Source organism: Lissotriton vulgaris, chromosome 12, assembly GCF_964263255.1.
Source record: "Lissotriton vulgaris chromosome 12, aLisVul1.2, whole genome shotgun sequence".
NCBI classification, from domain to species: domain Eukaryota; kingdom Metazoa; phylum Chordata; class Amphibia; order Caudata; family Salamandridae; genus Lissotriton; species Lissotriton vulgaris.
This window is the reverse complement of record NC_141700.1, coordinates 40,202,477-40,226,352: the sequence shown is the minus strand read 5'-3', so window position 1 is coordinate 40,226,352 and position 23,876 is coordinate 40,202,477. Positions and strand designations below refer to the sequence as shown.

Genomic DNA, 23,876 nt, shown 5'->3' with positions numbered 1-23,876 from the left:
CAGGTGTTAGTATTTGGAGATATTCGCGCTTATCGCGAACATTTCCAATGCTAGGCCTGCCTTGTTAATAGGCGATAGCGACGTTAGCGACTGCCTTCAGTCGCTAACTGGTTGGGTACGCCCACTTTGCATATCATTAGCAATAAACATCGCTGACATGCAAACCACTCGCTATCGCCTAAAAGCTGTCGCTAACATCAGTTAGCGACAGCTTGCTAATAGGGCGATAGAATTATCGCCGCTTAGCGCCGAAAACGGCTCTAAATCGGCGATAATTGCCTATCACCCGCCTTGGTAATATGCCCCTAAGAGATTACAGAATTACCTACATGAATAAAATAAATACCATAACCATGTTGTTCACATGAAGGTCCTTAAAAGGTGAAGGTTTTATTGCTGTCTTAGAGAAGAAATATGCATATTTTTACACTAAAATCCTCCCTTTCCTCTTCCTTAAATCGAACTTTAGCCCTCGCGCAACCCCTAACTAAATTCCTAACACTAACCAAAGGCAACTGGAATTATGCGGCAATTGAGTGCCAAATGACATGACAGGGTTGACTAGATTATGTGGCAAGAAAATGCAGTTTATGCAATATATTCTGTGACAGTATTGTTTTATTACTTAGCCCTCTTAACAAACATTAATGCTATCTGGGCAAATGTTTCAGCCCATTAGTATCAGTTTAATACTTCAATATAGTAATCAGCAGCTGTTCACCTATGCACAGGGTATGCTATTGTGCGGTACCACGTGTGGTGGGTTTTTATTTTTTTAACCTCATCGCTGCGGCGCATATTTTTGCGCTACGCAACTTTTTTCGAAAAGCCGTGCTAGATGACGAGCTCAGCTCGTCATCCGCACATGCCCCCCGTGGCTGATGACGAGCTGAGCTTGTCATCTGTCATCAGCATCGAAGGGGTTAAACATTTTTTTAGCAATTTTGATTAGCTTTAGCTATAAATATATTTGTGGTTAAATTCGATACATTTTATAGCCGATGTGGAAACGTCGTGGTCGTAATATTGCACTATTCCAGAGGCCCCTCTCTTATTCCAATCATAACAACCTTAATCCTTACGAAGATACTTTATTTGACATCATCCCTCACACCATACCATATTCTATACTCATAACCTAAAGGCCACCCCTTACTTTTCCTCTATAACTATCCTGTCCTCCAGCCCTAGCTCATGCATTTTATTTCCCCACTTTTTTTCAAGAATTTGTATCTTTGATTATTTTATACTCTAATTTTCTACATGTCTCTCTACTTTCTGGTGCTGTTCCTTCTTAATTCACCTTTCTTACTTCAAACCTATGAATATGGCATTCGAAGGCCGTTGTCAGTGAACACAGATTTTTTAAATTTTTATTAATTAAAAAGTCGAGAACGTGTTTAGTTCTACCTCTGTTAGCCGGGGTAGGAGGAATATGTGAAATTTATCATTGCACTTGTTAGGTGAAACCGGCATGATAAATACCACTAAACGAGTCTGTCTGTATCACGAGGCGGTCTATTTCGCCATCTAGTGGCAAGATTTAGGTAGGACATGCTGCATTCGTTTTCGTTACATAAGCGTACAGAGATAGTGAGTAATAAATGATTTACCAGTGCTTATTTGAGTCGGGTTCTCTCATGAGTCGGTCTGTTCCGCCATCTAGTGGCATGAGTTAGGTAATACACGATGCAGTAGACTTCGGTACACAAGAGTAATGAGTTCGTGATGATTTTCAGCGCTAAAACAGTGCTTGCTTAAGTTGAGCCGGTGGTTGCAGGTGGAGCCCACCAGCATTATTTTTAGAGTCCGACATTCATTTTTCCTCAACAGAATATAGAAAGCAGGGATCAGAAAGAACCAGCAAGAGTGAAAAAAAAGTTTCAGGAAGTGTCTGGTGAGGAATGAAAGAGGCTTAACATGAAATAAAGAATAGGTAGCCTCGGTAACCAGCACCCCACATTTGATAGTGGGCGCTGTGGGCTTCAGAGTAAAACAAAGGGCCCCGGCACTTCTTATTGTAGAAATTAAAAACTGGCTAAGACTATAGAGTGCCTATTTGAATGCTCACTATTTTTCAGGGGTTGTGGTCGGGCTAAGGCCCTCATTTGCAAGAGGCCTACGCTACCCAAGAATCCCTTTTTATGTCGCTCCGGTAGCGCAGGTCTCTCAATCATATCTATGAGGCGAAGCAAAGCCGCCCTGCGTGGCGTTGCAAAGCGCGGCCTTGCCTTACTCTATGTCAAGAAGGCATTCCACAGGTGTTTATGGGGGTGTTCCCTCTCAACACCAATAGAATTTGACACTCCCTCAGATTTACAACAACAGGTAAACCTCGGGTAGCAGCAAAAAGGTATGCTACCCCAGAGCAAGCGTAACTAGGAGACATGTTCACATTTCTCCTCGTTTTTTCCTCTTTCCATGCATGCTGCATTCTGCAGCACACATCGAACAAGGAAAACTGCTGTCATGCCTCGCCTGTGTTGGCGCTCAGCTGCAAATTGTGTGCCGGTGCTGGCTGTATGGATAGGAATATACCGTATCTTGTAAATATGGTACATTCCTTCCCTTTCCAATGGGCATAGGGCAGTGCAGGAAAACAGCTTGCAGTGCTGCTCTACGCCAATTCTTTATGACTGAGGCCCTAATTTTGTACAGTTAGAGTTGCTTCTTCTCTGGCATTATAGCAGCATTAAGTTGGAATAACACCACAACTGGAACCTGGCCTGATTGTTTTCTTGTTAACTTCTCTCTCACACCTTCAATGCAGTTAAATGTAATGGAAATAAGCAAAATAATTAACGTCACATCTAAAAGACTACAACTACTGTTCAAGATGTTTCATTTCTTGCAACCCCGGTCCTTAAATCTGGAATGTTAAGTCGATTTACTTCTTGCTACAAAGTAAAATGTACACAACTAGATCTAAATTGTCGAAAAGGCAAAAGCGTTAGCTATCAACTGTGCAGAGGGTGCAGTGACACCAGGGCCTGGGTGTCTGAGGGGACCCTTGCCCCACAAATGATATCTGTTTTTAACTACAAACTAGGAGGCCGGGCCTCTTTCACTTGCTTTTTAGAGCATATCGCAAACATGCTTATGCTACTACGAAAAAAACAGAAAGAAAATGTTTCCAAATTCAAGTAGCTAAGGGCAAGCAAAATTGTATGATACATTCTTCCAGCAAAGAATCATTATTGAGAATCCGCCATTAGTAAAGTTAGTTATTAAATACATGCTATGTTTGGAACTGTTAGTCACATCACCAACGTTTCCTCCAAAGAATGGGCTACCCAAAACATCTTTGTCCTAAAATATATGTTTGATGCTAGCAATGCATAGTTTTGAAGCAAAATTTCCAAAATTAGGCAAGGGTAAGTCACAATTCTTAGAAGTAATGAATCAATCAATTGGTATTAATAAAGTGCGGCTAATCACTTGGGAGGGTATCAAGGCCTGTCTTAGAGTTTGGCGAACGGGTTACCCCTTCACAAACCTTACGGATATCCTATTAACCCCTTCGATGCTCATGACGGAACGGTTCCGTCATGAGCATCAGTCGCGCTGTGCTCATGACGGAACCGTTCCATCATGACCACACCCGCAATTGGAATGTTCAGCACCGGGGGAGAATCGGTGCCACAGGCAAGGTCTTAACATAATTACAAGTGCATTAGGGTGTAATGCACTTGTTATAACGCAGGCGTGATATCCGTTACATTGGTGACAGAGTACCATCGCCCAAACTTTAAATTAGGCCCTAAATTCCCACTTCACTTGAAGCCTGGAAACTCCCCTCTGGACCCAGAACTCTCCGAGCTATAACTTAGACAACTTGGCCCCTTTGATCTGCTCACTCATAGTGTGTTTAGTACACACTTTGCTGAAAGAATAGTCTGTTCAGGACCCAAATACAAAATTGACTTCAATATACTGATGTCTGAGGTGTCAAACATGACACCCATACCCATGGCTTAGGACAAATGTAACCCCTCTACTCATATTTGGGGATTAAAAAGTGCCCATCTTTGCCCTATGCCTGAGAAGAGGTGTTTGCACTTTACTGAGTGGAAAGGCAAAACGGTACGACTTTCCCACCATGACTGGATCAGCGACCTGAATTCTTTCTCACTGCCTGCAGTAGTCCGTGGACAACTTGGTCCTGTGTTTACCGATAGCGGGCAAAGTACTCATTTTTGGGGACCGAGGCTTCAGAATCAGAATAGACTGTATTTAACCTAAATAAATGGGACATAAAAGTACAAAAGAAAACAATACATTAAACTACAATTTGTATCGAAACCAGACCCAGTCTTATTTTTCTTCTTCAGACTTTCGCCCAGAACAACAGAGAGAAAGAGAGGAAAGAGGAGGGAAAGATAGACAGGAAAACAGTGACAAATGGAATAAGGTGAAATCAACACTAGGTTGCTTTGGTATTCAAGAGATTGCAAGTGTAGGGTGGAGGAATAAAGAGGCGTGAGGTGGAATCAAGATTAGACAGCCTTGGAATTCATAAGAGAAAGAGACAGGAAGTGTCTGATGGTGGATGAAAGAGGCATGACGTGGAAACAAGTCCAGGCAGCCTCAGTATTCATGAGATAAAGAGACAGGAAGTGTAGAGTGGAAGAAAGAGGCACGAGGTGGAATCAAGACCAGGCAGCCTCAGTATTCATGAGATAAAGAGACAGGAAGTGTAGGGTGGAAGAAAGAGGCACGAGGTGGAATCAAGACCAGGCAGCCTCAGTATTCATGAGATAAAGAGACAGGAAGTGTAGGGTGGAAGAAAGAGGCACGAGGTGGAATCAAGACCAGGCAGCCTCGGTATTCATGAGATAAAGAGACAGGAAGTGTAGGGTGGAAGAAAGAGGCATGAGGTGGAATCAAGACCAGGCAGCCTCAGTATTCATGAGATAAAGAGACAGGAAGTGTAGGGTGGAAGAAAGAGGCATGAGGTGGAATCAAGACCAGGCAGCCTCGGTATTCATGAGATAAAGAGACAGGAAGTGTAGGGTGGAAGAAAGAGGCATGAGGTGGAATCAAGACCAGGCAGCCTCAGTATTCATGAGATAAAGAGACAGGAAGTGTAGGGTGGAAGAAAGAGGCATGAGGTGGAATCAAGACCAGGCAGCCTCGGTATTCATGAGATAAAGAGACAGGAAGTGTAGGGTGGAAGAAAGAGGCATGAGGTGGAATCCAGACCAGGCAGCCTCAGTATTCATGAGATAAAGAGACAGGAAGTGTAGGGGGTGGAAGAAAGAGGCCTGAGGTGGAATCAAGACCAGGCAGCCTCGGTATTCATGAGATAAAGAGACAGGAAGTGTAGGGGGAAGAAAGAGGCATGAGGTGGAATCAAGACCAGGCAGCCTCGGTATTCATGAGATAAAGAGACAGGAAGTGTAGGGGGAAGAAAGAGGCGTGAGGTGGAATCAAGAACAGGCAGCCTCGGTATTCATAAGATAAAGAGACAGGAAGTGTAGGGGGTGGAAGAAAGAGGCCTGAGGTGGAATCAAGACTAGGCAGCCTCGGTGTTCATGAGATAAAGAGACAGGAAGTGTAGGGGGTAGAAGAAAGAGGCGTGAGGTGGAATCAAGACCAGGCAGCCTCGGTATTCATGAGATAAAGAGACGGGAAGTGTAGGGGGTAGAAGAAAGAGGCCTGAGGTGGAATCAAGACCAGGCAGCCTCGGTGTTCATGAGATAAAGAGACAGGAAGTGTAGGGGGTGGAAGGAAGAGGCATGAGGTGGAATCAAGACCAGGCAGCCTCGGTATTCATGAGATAAAGAGACAGGAAGTGTAGGGGGTAGAAGAAAGAGGCCTGAGGTGGAATCAAGACCAGGCAGCCTCAGTATTCATGAGATAAAGAGACAGGAAGTGTAGGAGGTGGAAGAAAGAGGCCTGAGGTGGAATCAAGACCAGGCAGCCTCAGTATTCATGAGATAAAGAGACAGGAAGTGTAGGAGGTGGAAGAAAGAGGCATGAGGTGGAATCAAGACCAGGCAGCTTCAGTATTCATGAGATAAAGAGACAGGAAGTGTAGGGAGGAGGGAGAAAGAGGCATGAGGTGGAATCAAGACCAGGCAGCCTCAGTATTCATGAGATAAAGAGACAGGAAGTGAAGGGTGGTGGAAGAAAGAGGCATGAGGTGGAATCAAGACCAGGCAGCCTTGGTATTCATGAGATAAAGAGACAGGAAGTGTAGGAGGTGGAAGAAAGAGGCATGAGGTGGAATCAAGACCAGGCAGCCTCAGTATTCATGAGATAAAGAGACAGGAAGTGTAGGGAGGAGGGAGAAAGAGGCATGAGGTGGAATCAAGACCAGGCAGCCTCAGTATTCATGAGATAAAGAGACAGGAAGTGAAGGGTGGTGGAAGAAAGAGGCATGAGGTGGAATCAAGACCAGGCAGCCTTGGTATTCATGAGATAAAGAGACAGGAAGTGTAGGGGGTGGAAGAAAGAGGCATGAGGTGGAATCAAGACCAGGCAGCCTCGGTGTTCATGAGACAAACATGCTTGGAATGTGAAGTGGCGGAAGGAAAAAGCATGAGGTAGAATAGAGACCAGGCAGCCTCAGCACAAGGCAACATTCAGCATTGCTGGGGGCGGGCTAATAAAAAAATATATATATGTAGGCCTGCACTTTTTTCTTTCTTATTTTTTGAACACTGGTAGTACTGCTATGCGTAACACATGCGATTCCTTGGCTGAGACCATCTACGCCGACCCCCTGCAGATTATGCAATTTATGGGAAGAAAATATTACTCATTTGGTTTGCATATGTGCAGCAATGGCGGCCGAGAGAAAGCGATATCTGAAAACTGCTTCATTGATAGAGGTGTTCGCACATGTAGACATGCTATGGTAGTTTGTTTTCAGACCAATGGACATTACAATGAATGCTAATTTGACTAAATTCTTGATACTTGCAAAAAAGAAACCGGACGCCAGTGAGTCGAGCCCAGTAAATTTGGAAGTTTTAAATAGCTAGGGTTAATTTTGCACATAAGTAATGAAACTACAATGGCTACTATCCATATTAAGATGTATCTATTTTGTCTTGTAAAAATGACGGACTGAATTAATGTTTATAACTTTTTTTGGTATTATTTGAGAAAATTGTCCGAATAAGATTATTAAGAATTTTAGACCTATTTCCTATGTTTTAAAAGGTGTGTATTAAAGATTTCTCTAATTGTAAAAATTCTATTAATCATACAATAAATTTTACTTAGTTACTTACTAGTAATTCTATGTCAGTGTGACTAAATTCTAAGAGCTCAGGATTGGAGCACAAGTGCCTCTTCCAACGGTTAAACTGGTGCTGGTGTGAAGGGTCTTTCGTAAATACATCTGATAATTAAAGTGCCACCACTTTAATCAACTGTAGAGTGGGCATAGCCCCTCCCTCTGCCTTTCACAGCCTTTCTCTCATTGAATAATGTCCATGCTCCATGGTTCAGTCATCCTATCCCTTTGTTTTATTTCTTCAATGTATAATATTTACACTTCTCTTGGCCTCAGTAGGAACATGTTCACCCATTACCATGCATTACATGAGCATTCTTCTGGTAATGTTTTTTTTACAGATAAACCCTGCTGGATGTAGTCCTCCGAAGGGAAGTACACTCATTCCTTGCTGTGTCGTGCTCACCCCTTCACATCTTACTGTTAAAAGGGGTGGGCGTGTCTTGGTGCATTCCCGTTACATTTGCGTTTCTAGGTCTCTCGTGCTTATCCAGAAACGGCACCATACCAGCCTCGGGTGCAAACCTTCCCCCTGCCTGGTATTGCCGATATAAATATTCAGATCACGATTGCCTGCGTTATTCTTCAAATGCACCATCAGACCAGGAGTAATCCCATTAAACCACGGATAATCCTATTAGACCGCGAACGCTGCATCGGACCACGCATGCCACATCTAATCAGACCATGGGTTGTGCCCATCAGGTCATGAGTGCCCCATGAAACCCCAAGGATGTTCTACCAGGCTATGAAGATCTGCCATTAAACCAGGAATGTTGCATCAGCAGGATAATGCTGCATCAGGTCATGGATGCCACATCTGGCCAGGCATTTGCCCATTAATCTCGTGAAAGTCTCATATTACTTAGTGAATATCCGGCAGAAAACCATTGTTATCGCCCATAATCAATAAACCAAAGGAATTATAGAGCGCACGGCTACTCACAGAGTGTCTCGGCACTGGGCAGATTAGATGCCAGCTGGATCAAGAGCCAGCCCACTAATAGGAAGATTGGAACAACCGGGTTTTAAGATTGAGTCCGAAACAGCGTTCATCTTTCATAAAACCATGAATGCCACTCCAACCTGCAGTTGTCTTACCGCATCTTGGATGCCCTGCATAAGGGCACAAATGCCAATCACCAGACCAGGAATGGCATCCTTTAAAGCAGCTTTAGTAAACAGTAGGTGGTTTTTAATACCAGGTCTGGGCGTAGTTCACTGAGTTTTGCTACTCGAAACTCTGCAAAGTTACAAACAAACTCCGTGAAGTTCCGCGAGTGGCAGAGTGCAGTGCGAACTGCAGATTGCGCTGGTATTTCTGCCGCTCGGGTAGAAATTCTATCCGAGCGGCAGCTCGCGCTTGCAAACTGACCGTTCGCGATCGCGAGCGGGGAAAAAACTCAGTTGCACATCACGAAGCAGAGTTTTCTGCACTCTGCGAACTCCGCGGAGTGCGAAGTGCAGAAAACTCCGCAAACTCCACAAACGGAGCGAAGTTCACCGCCCAGGCTTATTTAATACCATGATCATTAAGCGCTCAGAAGTAACTGAAACTCAACACGCAGAGCTGTATACAAGTTCTATTTACTGCACTGATGTCCCTAAGATACATTTTCTCCAGGGTGACCACCCTGATCCATCATACAGCAAGCTTTATCTGCAGCGATATGTTCTGCGGTGGGCACAGTTGCCAAGAATGATTTCTCTGAAGACGCTCCCCGTGCACGCGGGGGATCCTGAGCTGTGTCGGCCCAGTCTTCTGTAAACACTGCAAGGGTCTGTTTATAACACAGATGGCACCCTTAGGAAGTCTTTCTTTCTTCAATTTCCAAGTGCATTTCTCAGTATGATCTACAGTATATGTTTAGACAAAAACACAGACTGCACATTAATATGAGAGTCAAAACAGTGGCGCTTTCAGGACAATGTGTTCCAGATTGCTCCGTGCAAAGCCTTAAGGACAAGAACACCCCTTTGGAGATAATCCAGGAGGACTGTGTGGTTTGGACCTGGGTAAAAAAGTATATTACCTTTCAATTACCCCTCAAAACTTGAGCTGTGATCAGCCCAAACACAAGGATTTTCGGACCCAGAGTCAAAATGACATGTCTTCATTTGCCAGTACTTTTGCACCAGCAAAAAAGTTTTTGGGGGAACATCAGTTTTTTTTTTTAGAGTTTTATACAGCGGGAACTAGACCCGAGACATTGGGTATCAGAGCGCTTTACATGGCACCAGTTTCGTTACAGAAGGACTCATTCATTTTTTTTTTGTTCGGCACGGGGAGCTTAAGTGATTTGCCCAGAATCACAGGATGTTGAGCGTCGTTGCCGAGACTCGAACCCAGTTCCCCAGCTTTGAGATCGACCGCTCTAGCCGTAAGGCTACATCCTTTTACATCTGTTGTGATCTGGTGCCTCTTGTGGACATGTGAGGTGCTGCCACAAGGCAGATGCCTGGGGTGTTCTTAAAGTAGTACTGGTCCTGTTGGTAAAATTAATTGCTATGGGCAGGCACCTCTGAGTAACATGAGCCTTTCATATTTCAGGTATCATATGTTGCATCGGAATTGTCGACTTTAGGCAAACCCAATGAACTTTGAAAAAATGTCAGGATTCCAAGGGGAGAGGGTTGTCCGACCGCGGTACAGGTTGTTAGTGGTAAGGTTAATGTAGGCGATTAGTTCATGTTGGTGGTCTTGTGGTGGATGGAAGAGGCAGTGCTTCGTTTGTAAAAGAAAGCTTGCCGGTGCCAGAAGCTCTGCCGAATATGAAAGCCGGCGGTCTGGATTCCACCTCATGCCTCTTTAATCCACTACCAGACACTCCCTGCACCTTTATCTCACTCTTGCAGGTTCCTGCTTTCTCTCCTTGTGACACTTCATTTGTTGCTTCTCTTCTCCCTTCTTTCCTGTTGGTGTGCTTTTTTCTCCTTGTGCTCATTAAATGTGGAAAAATAAGTGCTGGCTCCCAAAAATAAGTCTTGGCGGCTCCCACCGGCTCAAATTAAGCACTGGGATGAGGCAGTAAAATGCAAACCACAAGCTGTTGGAGTCTGGTGGTCGAGATATCTCGGCGACTGGGTCTCGTACTCACACTTCGTAACTTGTCTTCAGCAGCTTGACTACCAGTGGGTAGACAACTTGGCCATGATTATGTGACTGCATCAGTTATTGTACATTATTTGTTGCACCTGATGAATAACAATACCCTGGAGATTGCTACTTATTGGATGTTAAAAATAACAGCAATTACAAGTTTCCCAATTAAAATAGGCAACATGTGGACTGCAGAGCCAAACTGCCCAAAAATGTGCATGTCCCAGTATTTATTGCCCATTTGTTTGCATGAGAAGGTATTCAGGTTTGCCCTGCCTAAATTTATCACGAGAAAAATCCAACTCTCTTAAAATTCAGACACACTCATAAACCCGACACCCATCTTAACAGTGGACTCCACCAGTGTTGGGGTTTTATGTGTCTTTAAAGATTGAGGCCTTTGCCACCTTTTATGAATGGTCTAGACCCCAACACTCCATGTGTCACTTGGACCTCTAGATGTCTGTGGGTTGGTAGATTAGAGATTTCTCATTGGTGGGAAGTGTGTGGAACTTTGAAGTTGATCCTGAGTGCCACTAACAGCCAGCTGAGTACTGTCACTACAGCTCTGAAGTCCCTACCTTAGACCTTTCAGAGAGGCCAAGGACTAAATGGGTATTAGATTAATCACTGCCCCTTAGGCCATCAGAAGTTGTACCCTCCAGAACAAAAGTAGGGTTCTTTCCGTGCGGCAGTGTGACTGATGATTTTGTTGTCATGATCTATATTGCTTGGCAGTGTGACAGACACTTGTCGCGTCTGTGACAGGGCTTTCTGAGCAGTGTGATGAATGTCTAGCATGTCACTGCCATTGTTACCTGGGCAACGCAATGAATGCCTGCTCACCACGTTCTACCCTAATATCGCGTTTTCAGTATTGTTGTCAGTATATATATATGTTCATTTATGTTACATAGCATCAAGGTACATAGAGGTGGAGTTAAGAACCGACACTCGATATCGTGACATAGAAGCGCCTGTACAGACAAAAATGCCAAGGAAATAAAGGAGGCAAGGTGGGAAGACAATTTAAAGGCATGCGTCATCTCAGGACTGAAAAGGTAAAGCCTGGCTGAGAGACTAACTTCAGTTAAATGGAGCTCGAAATACATCAGGCAGCTGCAGGAGAGGCCTGGTTGGAGAAGTAGGGCTCATTAAACTTAGAAACCTCCAACCGAAGAACTTCCTAAAGAGGGACCAGTATGCTGATGGCCGTGCAGCAGAAGGGAAATGAAGCGCATAAGTTAGCAGTGACCTGGGGAGATTAAAGAAAGAGTGCATGGTGTGAGCAGAAGCTAGTGGTGAGAATGGACGTGTAATTGTAAAGTGCATGTTCGCCCAAGGGTCTCTTGGCGCTGACTAGCAGATGTTTATTGTTACCCAACTCAATGGTACTCATTTTATCATCCTCAGAAGGATGAAAGGCTGAGTGGACCCACCAGGATTTGAACCTGTGACCATGAGGTTGAACACAGCCCTCTACTACAGTGGACGCATTAGTCCCCTAAGCCACCAGACCCGGCTTCTCTCTACTCGAGATAGAACAAGAGGGTAAGCTCTGATTCTGAACTCAGTGGGACTAGGAATGAGTTTAATCCTTTTTAACAACACTGGTTTTTAAAGGGAGGATTTCAAAACCTAATCAAATGGATTTTTGACCTTCTCGTGAGAACAAGGTGTGAGCCGAGACACCTGGCCGAGTACGAAAGATGTCAAGTGAGGGCAGTGCGCAATGCCACTGGATGATGCTGTGGAAGATGTGATCAGTAGGAACAGGGGGCCAGATGTACAAAGAAGCTATTAAAAAGAAAGGTCTCAAACTGCGCACCAATGTTTTGTGAATTGGATCTGATTTTGCGAACCGACCTATGGACTTTTAGGTTTGTGATTGAATATGCCCCCTGCCTCATCGTTAATTTGCGACCTTCTTCATCAGTGTTCATGAGGGAGGTTGCAAATTAAGACTCGCTCCAATTGGATGCCATCCCACAGATGGTGGCCTGCTCGGGTCAGAAGACCACTGTGTCTGTGATTACATTTAAATGAAGTATAGTTTTGTTAAATGCATCCCATTTTCCTTAAAGGAAATGGTTCTGCATTTAAGAAAAACATTTTTTAATTGAAAAAGAATGTTTCAGATTTAGCTGTGGTGCCCTTGATAAATAAGCGCGAGTCTAAGGTTGTTCTTGGGAGCTCACCACCGCCTCTGTCAAAAGGCAGGGTTGCAGAAGGTACCAACACTTCCTGGTCTTGATTCCACCTCACGCCTCTTTCTTCCCCCTACACTTCCTGTCTCTTCCTCCCATGAATACGCTGGCCGCTTAGTCATGATTCCACCTCATCCCTCTATCTCCCACCACTATACACTTCCTGTCTCTCTATCTCACTCTTTCAGTTTTTTGCATTCTTACTTTCTCTCCCTCTTTCTTACTCTATATTCTCTCTTTCTTTCAAATTTTGATGCCGCAAAACAAATTGCCAAACATGAGAGCCAGTGTATCCCGCCTGCTACGGCCTGCAGAGGTCAAGTACCGCTTGCAGTTTGGAACCCACAGGTGATGCCATCAGTATATGGAGGCCAGACATCTAGGAAGGTATAGAAAGGTCAGAGATATTCCAGAGGAAAAATACCAAGATTGATGCTAGTGTGTGTAAGAAATCCTACAAAAAGAGATGAAAGCCTTCAATGGCAATATTCTGAAACAGATGGGGGAGATGTGACCGAGGCAAGAAAATGTCCCATGGGTATAAATTCTATAGAGGAAATGAATACACGACAGGAGGGGAGCAGAAACACTCCCTCGGCCACAAGTCCTTATATGCTAACAATAGCTATGTATGCATGTATCTATCTCCCAATGTATACAAAGAGGATGAAGCTCAGAGATTTATTTACATTAAATAGGATTGAGAGTTTGAACTTGATGCAGCGGTATCCTTCTCATAACTGATATGTTTCTTGGAACTTGCAGAGACCAGGGAGGGGCACAACTCATTGGTCTGGGATTTTATCCAAAGTCGAAGAAATCCAGTAAAACTCTTAGAAAAAATCCATCCTGCTCCCCGAGGTATGTCATTGCTCACCAGCGGCATGCTGCATGCCTGGAAGAACGCGTGAACGCCCATGCAGCGCAGACTAAACAGTACAGAGCAAGATTACGACTCCATCGAAGACCCACTGATATTTAATGTAACTATTGTAATATATATTTTTAATCTACGATCAGTTTTGCAATTGGTATTTATTCTCATGCCGGATTTGCTCCATGTGTAAAAACATTCTGAGTGCAAATTAATCTCCAGGAGGACTCTGAAAGCACAATTTCCAGTGCATCAAGGCACAAACACTATATGCTGGTACATGTTATACTGCACATGTCTAGCTGTGCATCAAAGCTTCTCAAAGGATAGGTGCACCAATATAGAACACATTATGAGCTGTCCTTCCTTTTCTGATCACTACCTTCTATATGATGCCCATGCTTGGAAAACATAAAACAAAGGAAGACGGGATGCTGCAGACGGGTGTTTGCACATGCCTCAACATTCCACCCTAGCCGTCTGCAGCACATTACACTTAAAAAGAAGCGTGTATTAAACAGATGATGTACTATTCCATTGTAACCTGTTTACATCTAAAGGTGGACAGCTTTAAAGGGAAGTACAAAAATTTCCTAAGACAAACCGCTAAGGTCTGAAAAGACACATCGGTCACATGAAAGATAAGCAACAAAGTGATGGAATGAATGTTTGAATTAATTTCAGCCACTGTTAGCTAAAGCCGGACAAGCCAAGGTCCCAGCTCTACCTCTTCCTACTTTTAGAGACAGACGACCATCTGAGACATTTCCAGATTTATATATAGTTTGTCCTCCTCTGGTTTTTTAGATAGAGGATTAATGAAATTTCAAAAACAGTATTATCATGAGATAATTGCCCACCAGCACATCCTGAAGATTGCATTGCCTATCATAATATATGATGATGCTATGGCACTCTGTCGATACTACAGCATGTCACAGGACGAAAAAAGAGACATCACCGTTTTTAAGCGGCACTTCTGAACAATTTGCAACGTATGAACAAATATTTTGTCTATGAAGGCAAGCAATAGACACTGTTAATTGTTTTCAGACTCTGCTTTAAGCCGACTGTCTCATCCTCCATCAGCTATTTGATCCTAGAACTCATAACCATTTGGAAATTCAAGAAACACTGTTAAAAAATATTTGAAGTTTAACATTTAATGATTTTACCCATTCGGCTATACATCTCACTAGTGCAGCACCGCTCTTATGACAAACTTTAGACAGAAAGGGACGCCCTGCTACAATTTGTTATCAATCAACAAAGAATGATAAAACCGCCAAAATCTACATTTTGCAAATGTAATTGTTGTGGATGGCTGAGTGTCAGAATATCATTTTCAAAAACAATGGTCCAATAGGGTGCAGATTTTTTATTATTAACTGTGTTTGGGCAATCATTTTGTAAAGGGTATCTAAAACACCATATTTCTTACAAACAATATTTTAGTTGCAAAATCCTGGTATCATGCCCTATGGGCACACCAGAGCCATTCCCCTAGACCCTAACATAAGCAGAAGGTACATCGCTTATCTAAGAATCAAACATGGCATCTCAGAAGGTGATCTCCCACAAATCTTGAACCAAAACAATAACATCACATGAAATACAACCACATAAGACAAGCCCTTCATGACATCACAGAAATTTACATCATCAAATGGGAGATCTACTTTCTACATCAAGAGTACAGATCACCACTAACGCAGGAACAAATCCATGGAAATAAACATAAATTGTTCTGCATTTCTTAAAATCATAACAGTTTTGTACAGGTTTAGGGGGCGATTCTTCTTCTTTATTATTATATAAATCTTTTATTAAGTAACTTTTTTCCCCTAACAAATAAAAAATAAATTTCTTAACAATTACTTAGAAACTCTAAATAAAAATAATCAGAAGGAAATTGCAATTTCCAAATGAATCACTTTGTATTACATTTTTAAGGATAATTAATACCATTCTATTTAGTACCAAATTTATCACAAATCATTTGAAAATTTTCTTTTTGATCATCGAGATATTAACAACAACTCAACAAGAAATAATTCAATAAAGCAATATTTCCTTAACTCCATTAACTACACCTAAAGTTATATATTTGTGTTGGGATACTAAGAATACCTAGCTGCATCATCAGTAAACTTAGATGAAAAAATAGAATTACACAGCAGAATGAGATACTGAGATATGGCTGTACTAGGTTTGTACTGTACCAGGGCATTCAGTGATGAAGTTACCCAAAAACGTTTAAATATCATTAAATGAACTCAATTTCAAAGTTACTTCCATAAGTGTTTTTATCATCAATCACTAACTGATTAGATGTTATAGCTTCAGCAAATGTAGGCAACTCATATTTATCCAACACAAGTACCATTTTCCTTTTTACAATGGCCATGACCAAAATGTAATATATTCTCTCAAAACAAGTATGTACCGGTCCATTAGTCAAGCCACACAAATATCTCTTCCTCAAAAAGTAGAGGGTTCTCAGGAGATATTGGGGCGGGAGCTCACTTAAGTGTAGGGAAAACAATCGGTTTCTGGAGTCGGATGTGAGATATCAACCCTCAATTATAATGACTGATACAGCAAGAATGAGGGAGAGATAATGCAGTTCATCCATACTCACTCAAACGTATCATAACTTCAACATTTACCAAGTTAACAAATGGAAATCTGTCCATTTCTTAAGCTATTCTTAATATCAGCCTTTATCATAAGCCTTTTTTTAAAAGGATTTCCCACTTTTTAAAAATGTTTGATTGGCTTATTTCAAATGATGTACAATAGTATTTCTTCAATTCTGTTTCTTGATACATGAAACTCAAATACAAATTGTTTCAACAACTGATCCAACAAACATATTGGCATTAAGTATTTCTTAATTTTAAAAGTGTCTTCTTAATAACTAGTGTCTCTCTTTGCTTAACATGTGGGCTCTTCGCCCCTTTTGGCAATTCATGTGGTTAAAGGCAAAAAAGAATGATAGAGGATGCCTTTGTAGAGCAAAAAGACTCTTTAGCTAAAGTAAGTTTTTAGAGGGCACTGCTGAGATTGCAAATATTTGTCCAGATTTCAGTTTTTTTACCACAAACATTAAAAATAGTTAATACTCAGAATGTTGTATACCGCCAAACACAAGGCAAAAAAAAGAAACTGTTTCACTAACCTTGAAAACGGACAACCTTGGCTCCCTTTTGGGTGCACGTATTCTACGAGCATGCGGCGCATATCGATAAAGGAAAAAGAGCCTTGGTAAAAATTGCTGTGGAATTTGGAGGATCCATCGGAACAGGAAATGATCTGCAGTGGAAAAGGGGGCACTTGGCCATGCTGAAGAGCATTTAACAAATTACATCAGCATGCAGGACTACATATCCGTAAACAGACCCCTAGTGTTGGTGAGTTTAGGAAGAACGGAGAAGCATGCGTGGTCCAGACCCTCTAATTCACAGTGAAGGAAGCTACTATAGAACATGAGGATGTAAGCAATGAGTAATCCATGCAGCTGTTTAATTTAAGAGTGATTTAAATGCTTAAATACACGTTGTTGCCTTTTTGAGCTGAAATAGTGATACGCCATGCCGCTATACCATCAGTGTGCATGCACTGCTATGTTAGTAAGAAACGTTGAAAATCCTGGCACAGTTCACAGCAGAAATGGAAGGACAGTGAGAGGACATGAGTACTTTTAGATGGTGCAAAGGTGTGAGTAAACTGTATTGGTGCACTCTCATATACTACACCTACAAACAAAGTCCTACTCCTCTGCACAGACATACACTACTGCTCAACTTAAAGTATTGTGGCAGTAGGTAATACCCTTAGTGATGACATTATTTGATGGGGCCACCTGGATGTGCACCCCAGGTCACTATACACTTGAAGCAAAGGACGCCTGTTTCATAAATCCCTGGTTGATCGGCACAGGGTCATAAAGAGAAGGCAGTGCCTTGAGGCCCAGTGAAGAGCCGTCGGACGCGCTAGGAGAGGATGCTAAATTCTCTGACTTTGGATGTAGGTCCTACTTTTCTGCAAAGCAAACTTGCAAAAGATGATATTGAGCTCTGGGAAATGAGTAGGGGTCCCCTAAAATAGCAATCTAGAGTAGTTCCTTCCTGCTTCCAGGATTGCCTGTAACAGCTTGCAGAGGCTGACCCTTGTCAAGGCTAAATTAAGCATTAGTTCAGCAATTAAATCCATGACACTGAAGTAAAGAATGAGTAAGGTCTTCGGGCCCCATGTGGTGTGGTACCAGAAAAGCGTTCTTAGAATATCATACGTAAATACTGTGCCCTAATTATCACCCGCAAAAATATTGGACCATTGGAGCTAATAATAGAAAATGTATACCCAATGAGGAATCATCTTGTAAACAATATTTAAGACACATAGGTTTGACTCGGGTCCTCCTTGTAACTAAAAGTTGTAAACTCTCAGATCCATCTTCCCACTAGCGAGAACTCCACCGAATGGAAACCCTAGATCAATAATAACTGTAAATCCCAGAAAGGTGCAACCAAAGTAGCTTGCACAGTGTCCGATTCCTCCATACAATAAAAAACAGAAAGGGAGGTCTCCTCACAAATCCAGTGTCGGGACGAGGAGTGAAGGAAAAACAAGAAATCAAAACAGTCCCTATATTTAACTTGAAAAGAGGATAATTCTATCCATAGTATACCACCATAACTCAAGAGATCCTTGCACCTAAATCCACTCTAGTAAATTATATACACAATAAAAAAACAATTCTTGTAAAATTTTGAACAATTTATTACAAATTATACAAAATCAGGATTAAAAAGCAATTGGCTATTAAAAACAAGTTGTCGACGCAGGTGTCATCATAAAAACCGAAACGCTGCGTCGACAACTTGTTTTTAATAGCCAATTGCTTTTTAATCCTGATTTTGTGTGTTTGTTACATTTGCACCACTGAACCATTGGAAGGGTGCTGACACTCTTTTTAAACATTTTACATTGTGGCACTGTAATTGATATTTGACATTGTATAATTTGTAATAAATTGTTCAAAATTTTACAAGAATTGTTTTTTTATTGTGTATATAATTTACTAGAGTGGATTTAGGTGCAAGGATCTCTTGAGTTATGGTGGTATACTATGGATAGAATTATCCTCTTTTCAAGTTAAATATAGGGACTGTTTTGATTTCTTGCGATTCCTCCATACTCCAGCTCATTTCTCCCTCGATAACATCTCATAGAGTTTATAAAGAATGCTATGGATATCCGAGAGGTACTTTAGGAGTCAATGGATGTCAATTGGGTTAAGTCAAAACTTTGTTTGTGTCCATAGGCTTTAATTGAAAATATACTATATATAAGTGGCAGTACTCTCCCGAGTATTTCACCAGTTCTTTGCAGTTAAAGAAGTGCAGGTACTCATCGCCTAACAGTACCGTTGCATTTAAGACTGTGCTCGAAGAACAACCAGACACCTGATAGATGGTGCTACAAAGGGTAGAGACTACTTTTGCCAGCCAGGACGTTTAGCGTGGCAGCTGTGCGGGTGCGTGCAAGCAGTGCAAGCCGGGGGTACTCACTTAGGCACTGCAGACCATTCTTATTCACCAGAAGTTTTCCGCACAGCGTGCAGCTGGTAAAGCTGGAGAAAGCCCCCGGGACCAGATGATGCCCGTGCACCAATTTCACCCTCTCCTTGGGTTCTTTTTCCTTTTCCTTCACTTTTGGTTGATCTTTGCTCTTACCCTAATAGGAGGAAAAACAAACAGAAAAAGAGTCAGTGACACGAACAGGTAAAATATCACAAGCCAAAGTTGTACTTTAGATAGGATTCCATCCTAAGGAAATGTTTCCTATTCCTAAGAAAGCTGTTACTTAAATTTGCTCTTGTTTAAATATATTACCAAATGCAACAAGTAATTAAAAATTCTGAAAGTGGTGGGCCTTTCCGAGGGTAACCATCTTTTTTCATTATAAAGGGTCCTTGAATCCCTTGAATGTTGTCCCCGTCATCCCATTCCAATGCTAAGTGGGCGACACCTGGGCTTTCTTGTTTCAATACCCCTTAGCGATTGCAAGAGGACTCCTTCCCCAAGATAGACATTCTCTGGTTAAGATTCCACTTCTGTAAAAATCCAGAGAGGCAAGGAAGAGGGAAATGGAGTTCGCGGCCCACCCTCCTCATATATCATATACAGTGTCACAATCAAGAGAGTCAGCAGACCAGCCGTCTACATCACAGAAACATTCAACATATAGAGTCCAACCTGCATCCTACACTTCCACCAACCCCCCCTTGATTCTGTGCTCTGCAGCCAACTTTACCGTCTAAGACCCCTAACACTTCTCTATCCTGGGGCCAAAGACCAGATCTTTCTTCCGTCACTATTGTGTAAAAGCAGAAGATCAGCCCACGTACCAGTGGCACTGCCCTAAAGCCGGCCCGGGGTCTCCGCACCTCTCTACCACTGTGCCTCAGGCAGGACTTTCATGCATGGTCAGTGAGTAAGTTCACAGATTCATACATGTGACAGTGTTGGTGGCCAAGTGGATGACAAAGACCATCTGGGAGCAGAAGGTAACAATCTCAATTCCCTACACTGTCTTCAAAGGTTTATACTTTTATTAATCTTCAGAAGGTGCTGTCAAAGGTGCAACAGTTGAACCTGTAACCGCGTAAGGGTCCGCCTCGAAACAGCGCCATCATCCCAAATACCTTATCTTTCTGCCAGGATCCGGTCACGCGGCTCTTCAGGGAACTCAGCCTCCTTTTCACTTTTGTTCCTCTTTCGACTTTGTCGTTCTTTCCACTGCCGACATTCCTGTAAAAATCCAAAAGATGGGTCCCTAAGACTTTGAAATACTGGTAGCCCATTGGTTCTTCTGAACGGCAGCTCTCACAACGTAAGACTGTTGACAAACAGAGATGGAATTACTCCTAGGGGATGTATCGTAAGAGTTTCTGACAATCATGAAGCCTCCGCGTGGCTGGGACGGGGTCATGAATGTATCAGGTGACCCCGGCTACAAGCCTTTACTTCCCAATGCTTAGCAACTCCGAGCATCGAGCAACCCAACAGCTTCAAGTCAGTAGAGTCCAAAGCTAGTGGCCACTAACCCAACATGGCACCGACCAGTGCATTCTGCGGCATGCAGGTCTGATTCTTATTGGATATATCCAAATTTACACTTTTTTTAATATAGACATGGGCATGCTGTGTGCTATATCCCTCCTGCATGACATCTGACACATACATTTGTCCTACTGTTTCAGCCTCTCCCATAGGCTAATTTCTGTTTCTGATAATTCCAAAAAGGGCTCAAATGTGGCACTGTTCTTTTACGTTGCATAATTTCCTGTGCCCCTGACACATGACTCTAGTCCATGTACATTCAGAGTAACTACTTTGGCCTGGCAGTTTGACCCTGACCGTCCCATCCAGGAGTGATTTGCCTATGGCAGGTTGGTTCCTGTCTGTAATAGAACAGATTAGCTAAAAAAACATGGATGAAATCCTTCGCCACATGACTGTCCCTGAAGATGTCTCCCTCCACTGTCAAATGGATGTTGTTGCATGGAGGGAGTGGGAGAGCCACATAACCCAATGTTGTGATAGGATGGGGGTGTTTGAGGATGGCCCCTGAGTGTCAGACACTTGTACGATTATTAGGAACAGACAGGTACATGGGATGAACCTACAGTCCACCTCTGGGAACTTTAACGGGCCTAACTTGGTGAAGGAACTAGGGTCACGGGGAAGGTAGCCACACCGCGCAAAGTGCCAAATGTACTGGGACTGGATTTGCAAAAGTGGCCACAAATTACGCACTGACTTTTTGCAAACACAATGTAAATGTAAATGTAAATGCCATTTGTAAAGAGCACAGCTACCTCCAACGGAGGTGTCCCGGCGCTGTCCGTATACCGCTTAGGAACCCTTCCTGATTTTTCCCTGTGGAATGTCCACTCCTGGGCACCCCCAAGGTGAAGCCAGGCATCCCAGCGCTGTTGGGGCTGTTGTGGAGATTAAGCAAGCTATTGCCCAGAGTTGCAGAGTGGGACCCATGATTAGAATAGGCACTGAGGCGAGAATTATCAGGTCCGAGGAAATTGAGCCCAAGACCCGCCGAGGCGGGGAATTGAACCCTGGCCCCGGGCTAGACCTCTGCATCAGGGTCTGCCGCTCTAACCATTGAGTGGAAAACAACTACGGGGAGGCTCTAATCAGCAAGGCTGAGCCGGGATATCAATGAACAAAAGAAGGTGCCAGTGCTGATGTGAATAATATTCAAATAACTAATGACCAAAACAAAACTCGAAAAAATCAAGAACGGGATTAACTATTTAATAGTTTTTTATTTTAACAAATTTTTAGAAAAGGCGGAACTTCTCAAATTTTTCATTTACAAAGGACATATTTACAAAAGGACACATGAAACTAGGGGAAGTGTTTGGTGTTGATCAATCATACAATATTACATGCATATCACATACATTCGAAACACATTCGTACCACTCAGGGACAGGGAAAGTGTGGGGCACAAATAGCAATAAAATCTGTACACTAAGATATACTACAAAATCAACTAAGCGATAGGCCACTGTCTGCGGACACAATTTACAGAAAAAATGACTGACAAATAACAATCAGTGTATACTGTACAATCCTAATATGGTCTACAAACAAAACTTTTTAATAGTAGAGCTCGGTATTGTACTAGCGACTAAGGAAAACCTATAAACTCTTGTCGCTCTCGCAGACACAGTGTGGCAGGGGCCTACGCGTTTCGAATCCCGCTGACTTTCCTGGGATTCTCTTCAGGGCCTTATGTAGTATCTGAATAGGAAAAAAAGGGATAAGAAAAAATACAAATATTACAAACGCGTAGAATTTCTAAAGAGGAACTTGCAGAAATCGCAAAATTAGAAGCTGAAATCAGCACTAATCCCACCATAGCTGATGCTAAAGCACTACTAGAAAAGGTAGCAAAGGAGATTCAAGAGTTCAAAGATTATGCGGTAACCCAAAAAAGTAACCAATTTGAGAAAGATAAAAAATCTTTCTCTTTGGAAAATACCTACCCTTATTTGAAGGCAGATTTCTATTCAAATACCGAATCACGCCGTTTCCTCTCTGAGAATCAAGGTAGGTCGAGGAAACAGTTTATCTCGTTTTCCGACACCTCGTCGTCAGGAACGGACAGTGACGCTGGCGGAAATTACAACCGCCCCAATAGAAATCGGAATAACTGGAATAGTAACCAGCAACAACAGAATCAATCTTCTAACCCCCATTTTTTAGGAAGAGGCCAGACGCGCCCCAGGGCCAGGGTGAGATACACGGTCCCATGGGAGATGAAAACGTGCCATCTAAACGAACTGATTTTGTAAAGATGAAATCAGAGTTCATTGAATTCTGTAGGAAGTTACGACTTACTCTTTTCTTTAGAGACATCCCGGCTCAAAATCATATGGAGGTGACCGGTCTAAGAAATAAGTCGATGTTCTGTCCTCCTTCAAATAAAATACCGAAAGAACTCTTGACCTTTGAGAAAAGCGTCCTTTCAGCCATTTCAGCCATGGAAAAGCAAAGAAAGTTTGTGAAGTTTAATACCACCAAAAGACAGATGACTGCATTGAATACTCTAAAAAATGATACCTCTGTAGTAGTAAAACAAGCCGACAAAGGCGGTGCTATAGTGGTTTGGGATACCAATGATTACACCGCCGAAGTGATGAAGCAACTAAATGACCCCACCTGCTATCGCAAAATAGAAAAGGATCCGACTATCGACCTTTAAAATGAACTCCTCTTGATAGTACAAGATGGGTTTGATCAAGGCTTTGTCGGCCCGAAAGAATTGGAATATCTTAAGACCAAACACCCCAAGACTCCGGTGTTCTACGTATTACCTAAAATTCACAAAGACGATAACCATCCGCCAGGCAGACCCATCGTGGCAGGATGTGGTTCTCTGCTCGAGCCTATTTCAAAATACGTAGACTGTTTCTTGAAGGAATTTATGTGCCAGGTGATATCTTACTTGCAGGACACCACGGACTTTATTAACAAATTGTCCAAGATTGATTTTTGTGAACATCGGGATATCTTGGTCACCTTAGATGTGACATCCTTGTACACACAGATCCCTCAGGACGAGGCGATTGCTGTATTGTCCCATTTTTTGGATTCAAGATCCCGCCCAGTGCGAGTACCTACTAAATTATTACTCGACCTCGCTACATTCGCCTTGAAGAAGAATTACTTTAGTTTTAACAAGGAGTTCTTCTTCCAAGTGAAAGGTGTAGCTATGGGCTGCCCTTTTGCGCCCGAATTAGCGGTGCTCTTTATGTCCCTGTATGAGGATACCTTTATACATAACAACAACCCATTCCATCAATACATCGGAACTTGGCTCCGAATTATAGACGATGTGTTCATGATATGGACA

The 23,876-nt window shown here is 42.6% G+C and overlaps 1 protein-coding gene across 2 annotated transcripts in view; it reads right to left on the bottom strand.

The window, feature by feature from the left end:
* Positions 1-23,876, bottom strand: part of ARHGEF18 (Rho/Rac guanine nucleotide exchange factor 18) — a 290,711-nt gene that overhangs the window by 178,973 nt on the left and 87,862 nt on the right. For both annotated transcript variants that reach the window (XM_086946962.1, XM_086946969.1), the window contains 2 exons: positions 20,140-20,245; positions 19,004-19,169 (listed from right to left, as the gene is read on the bottom strand). In XM_086946962.1, coding sequence (XP_086803088.1) covers positions 19,004-19,169; positions 20,140-20,245 — 272 coding nt within the window. The remainder of the gene's footprint in view (positions 1-19,003; positions 19,170-20,139; positions 20,246-23,876) is intronic.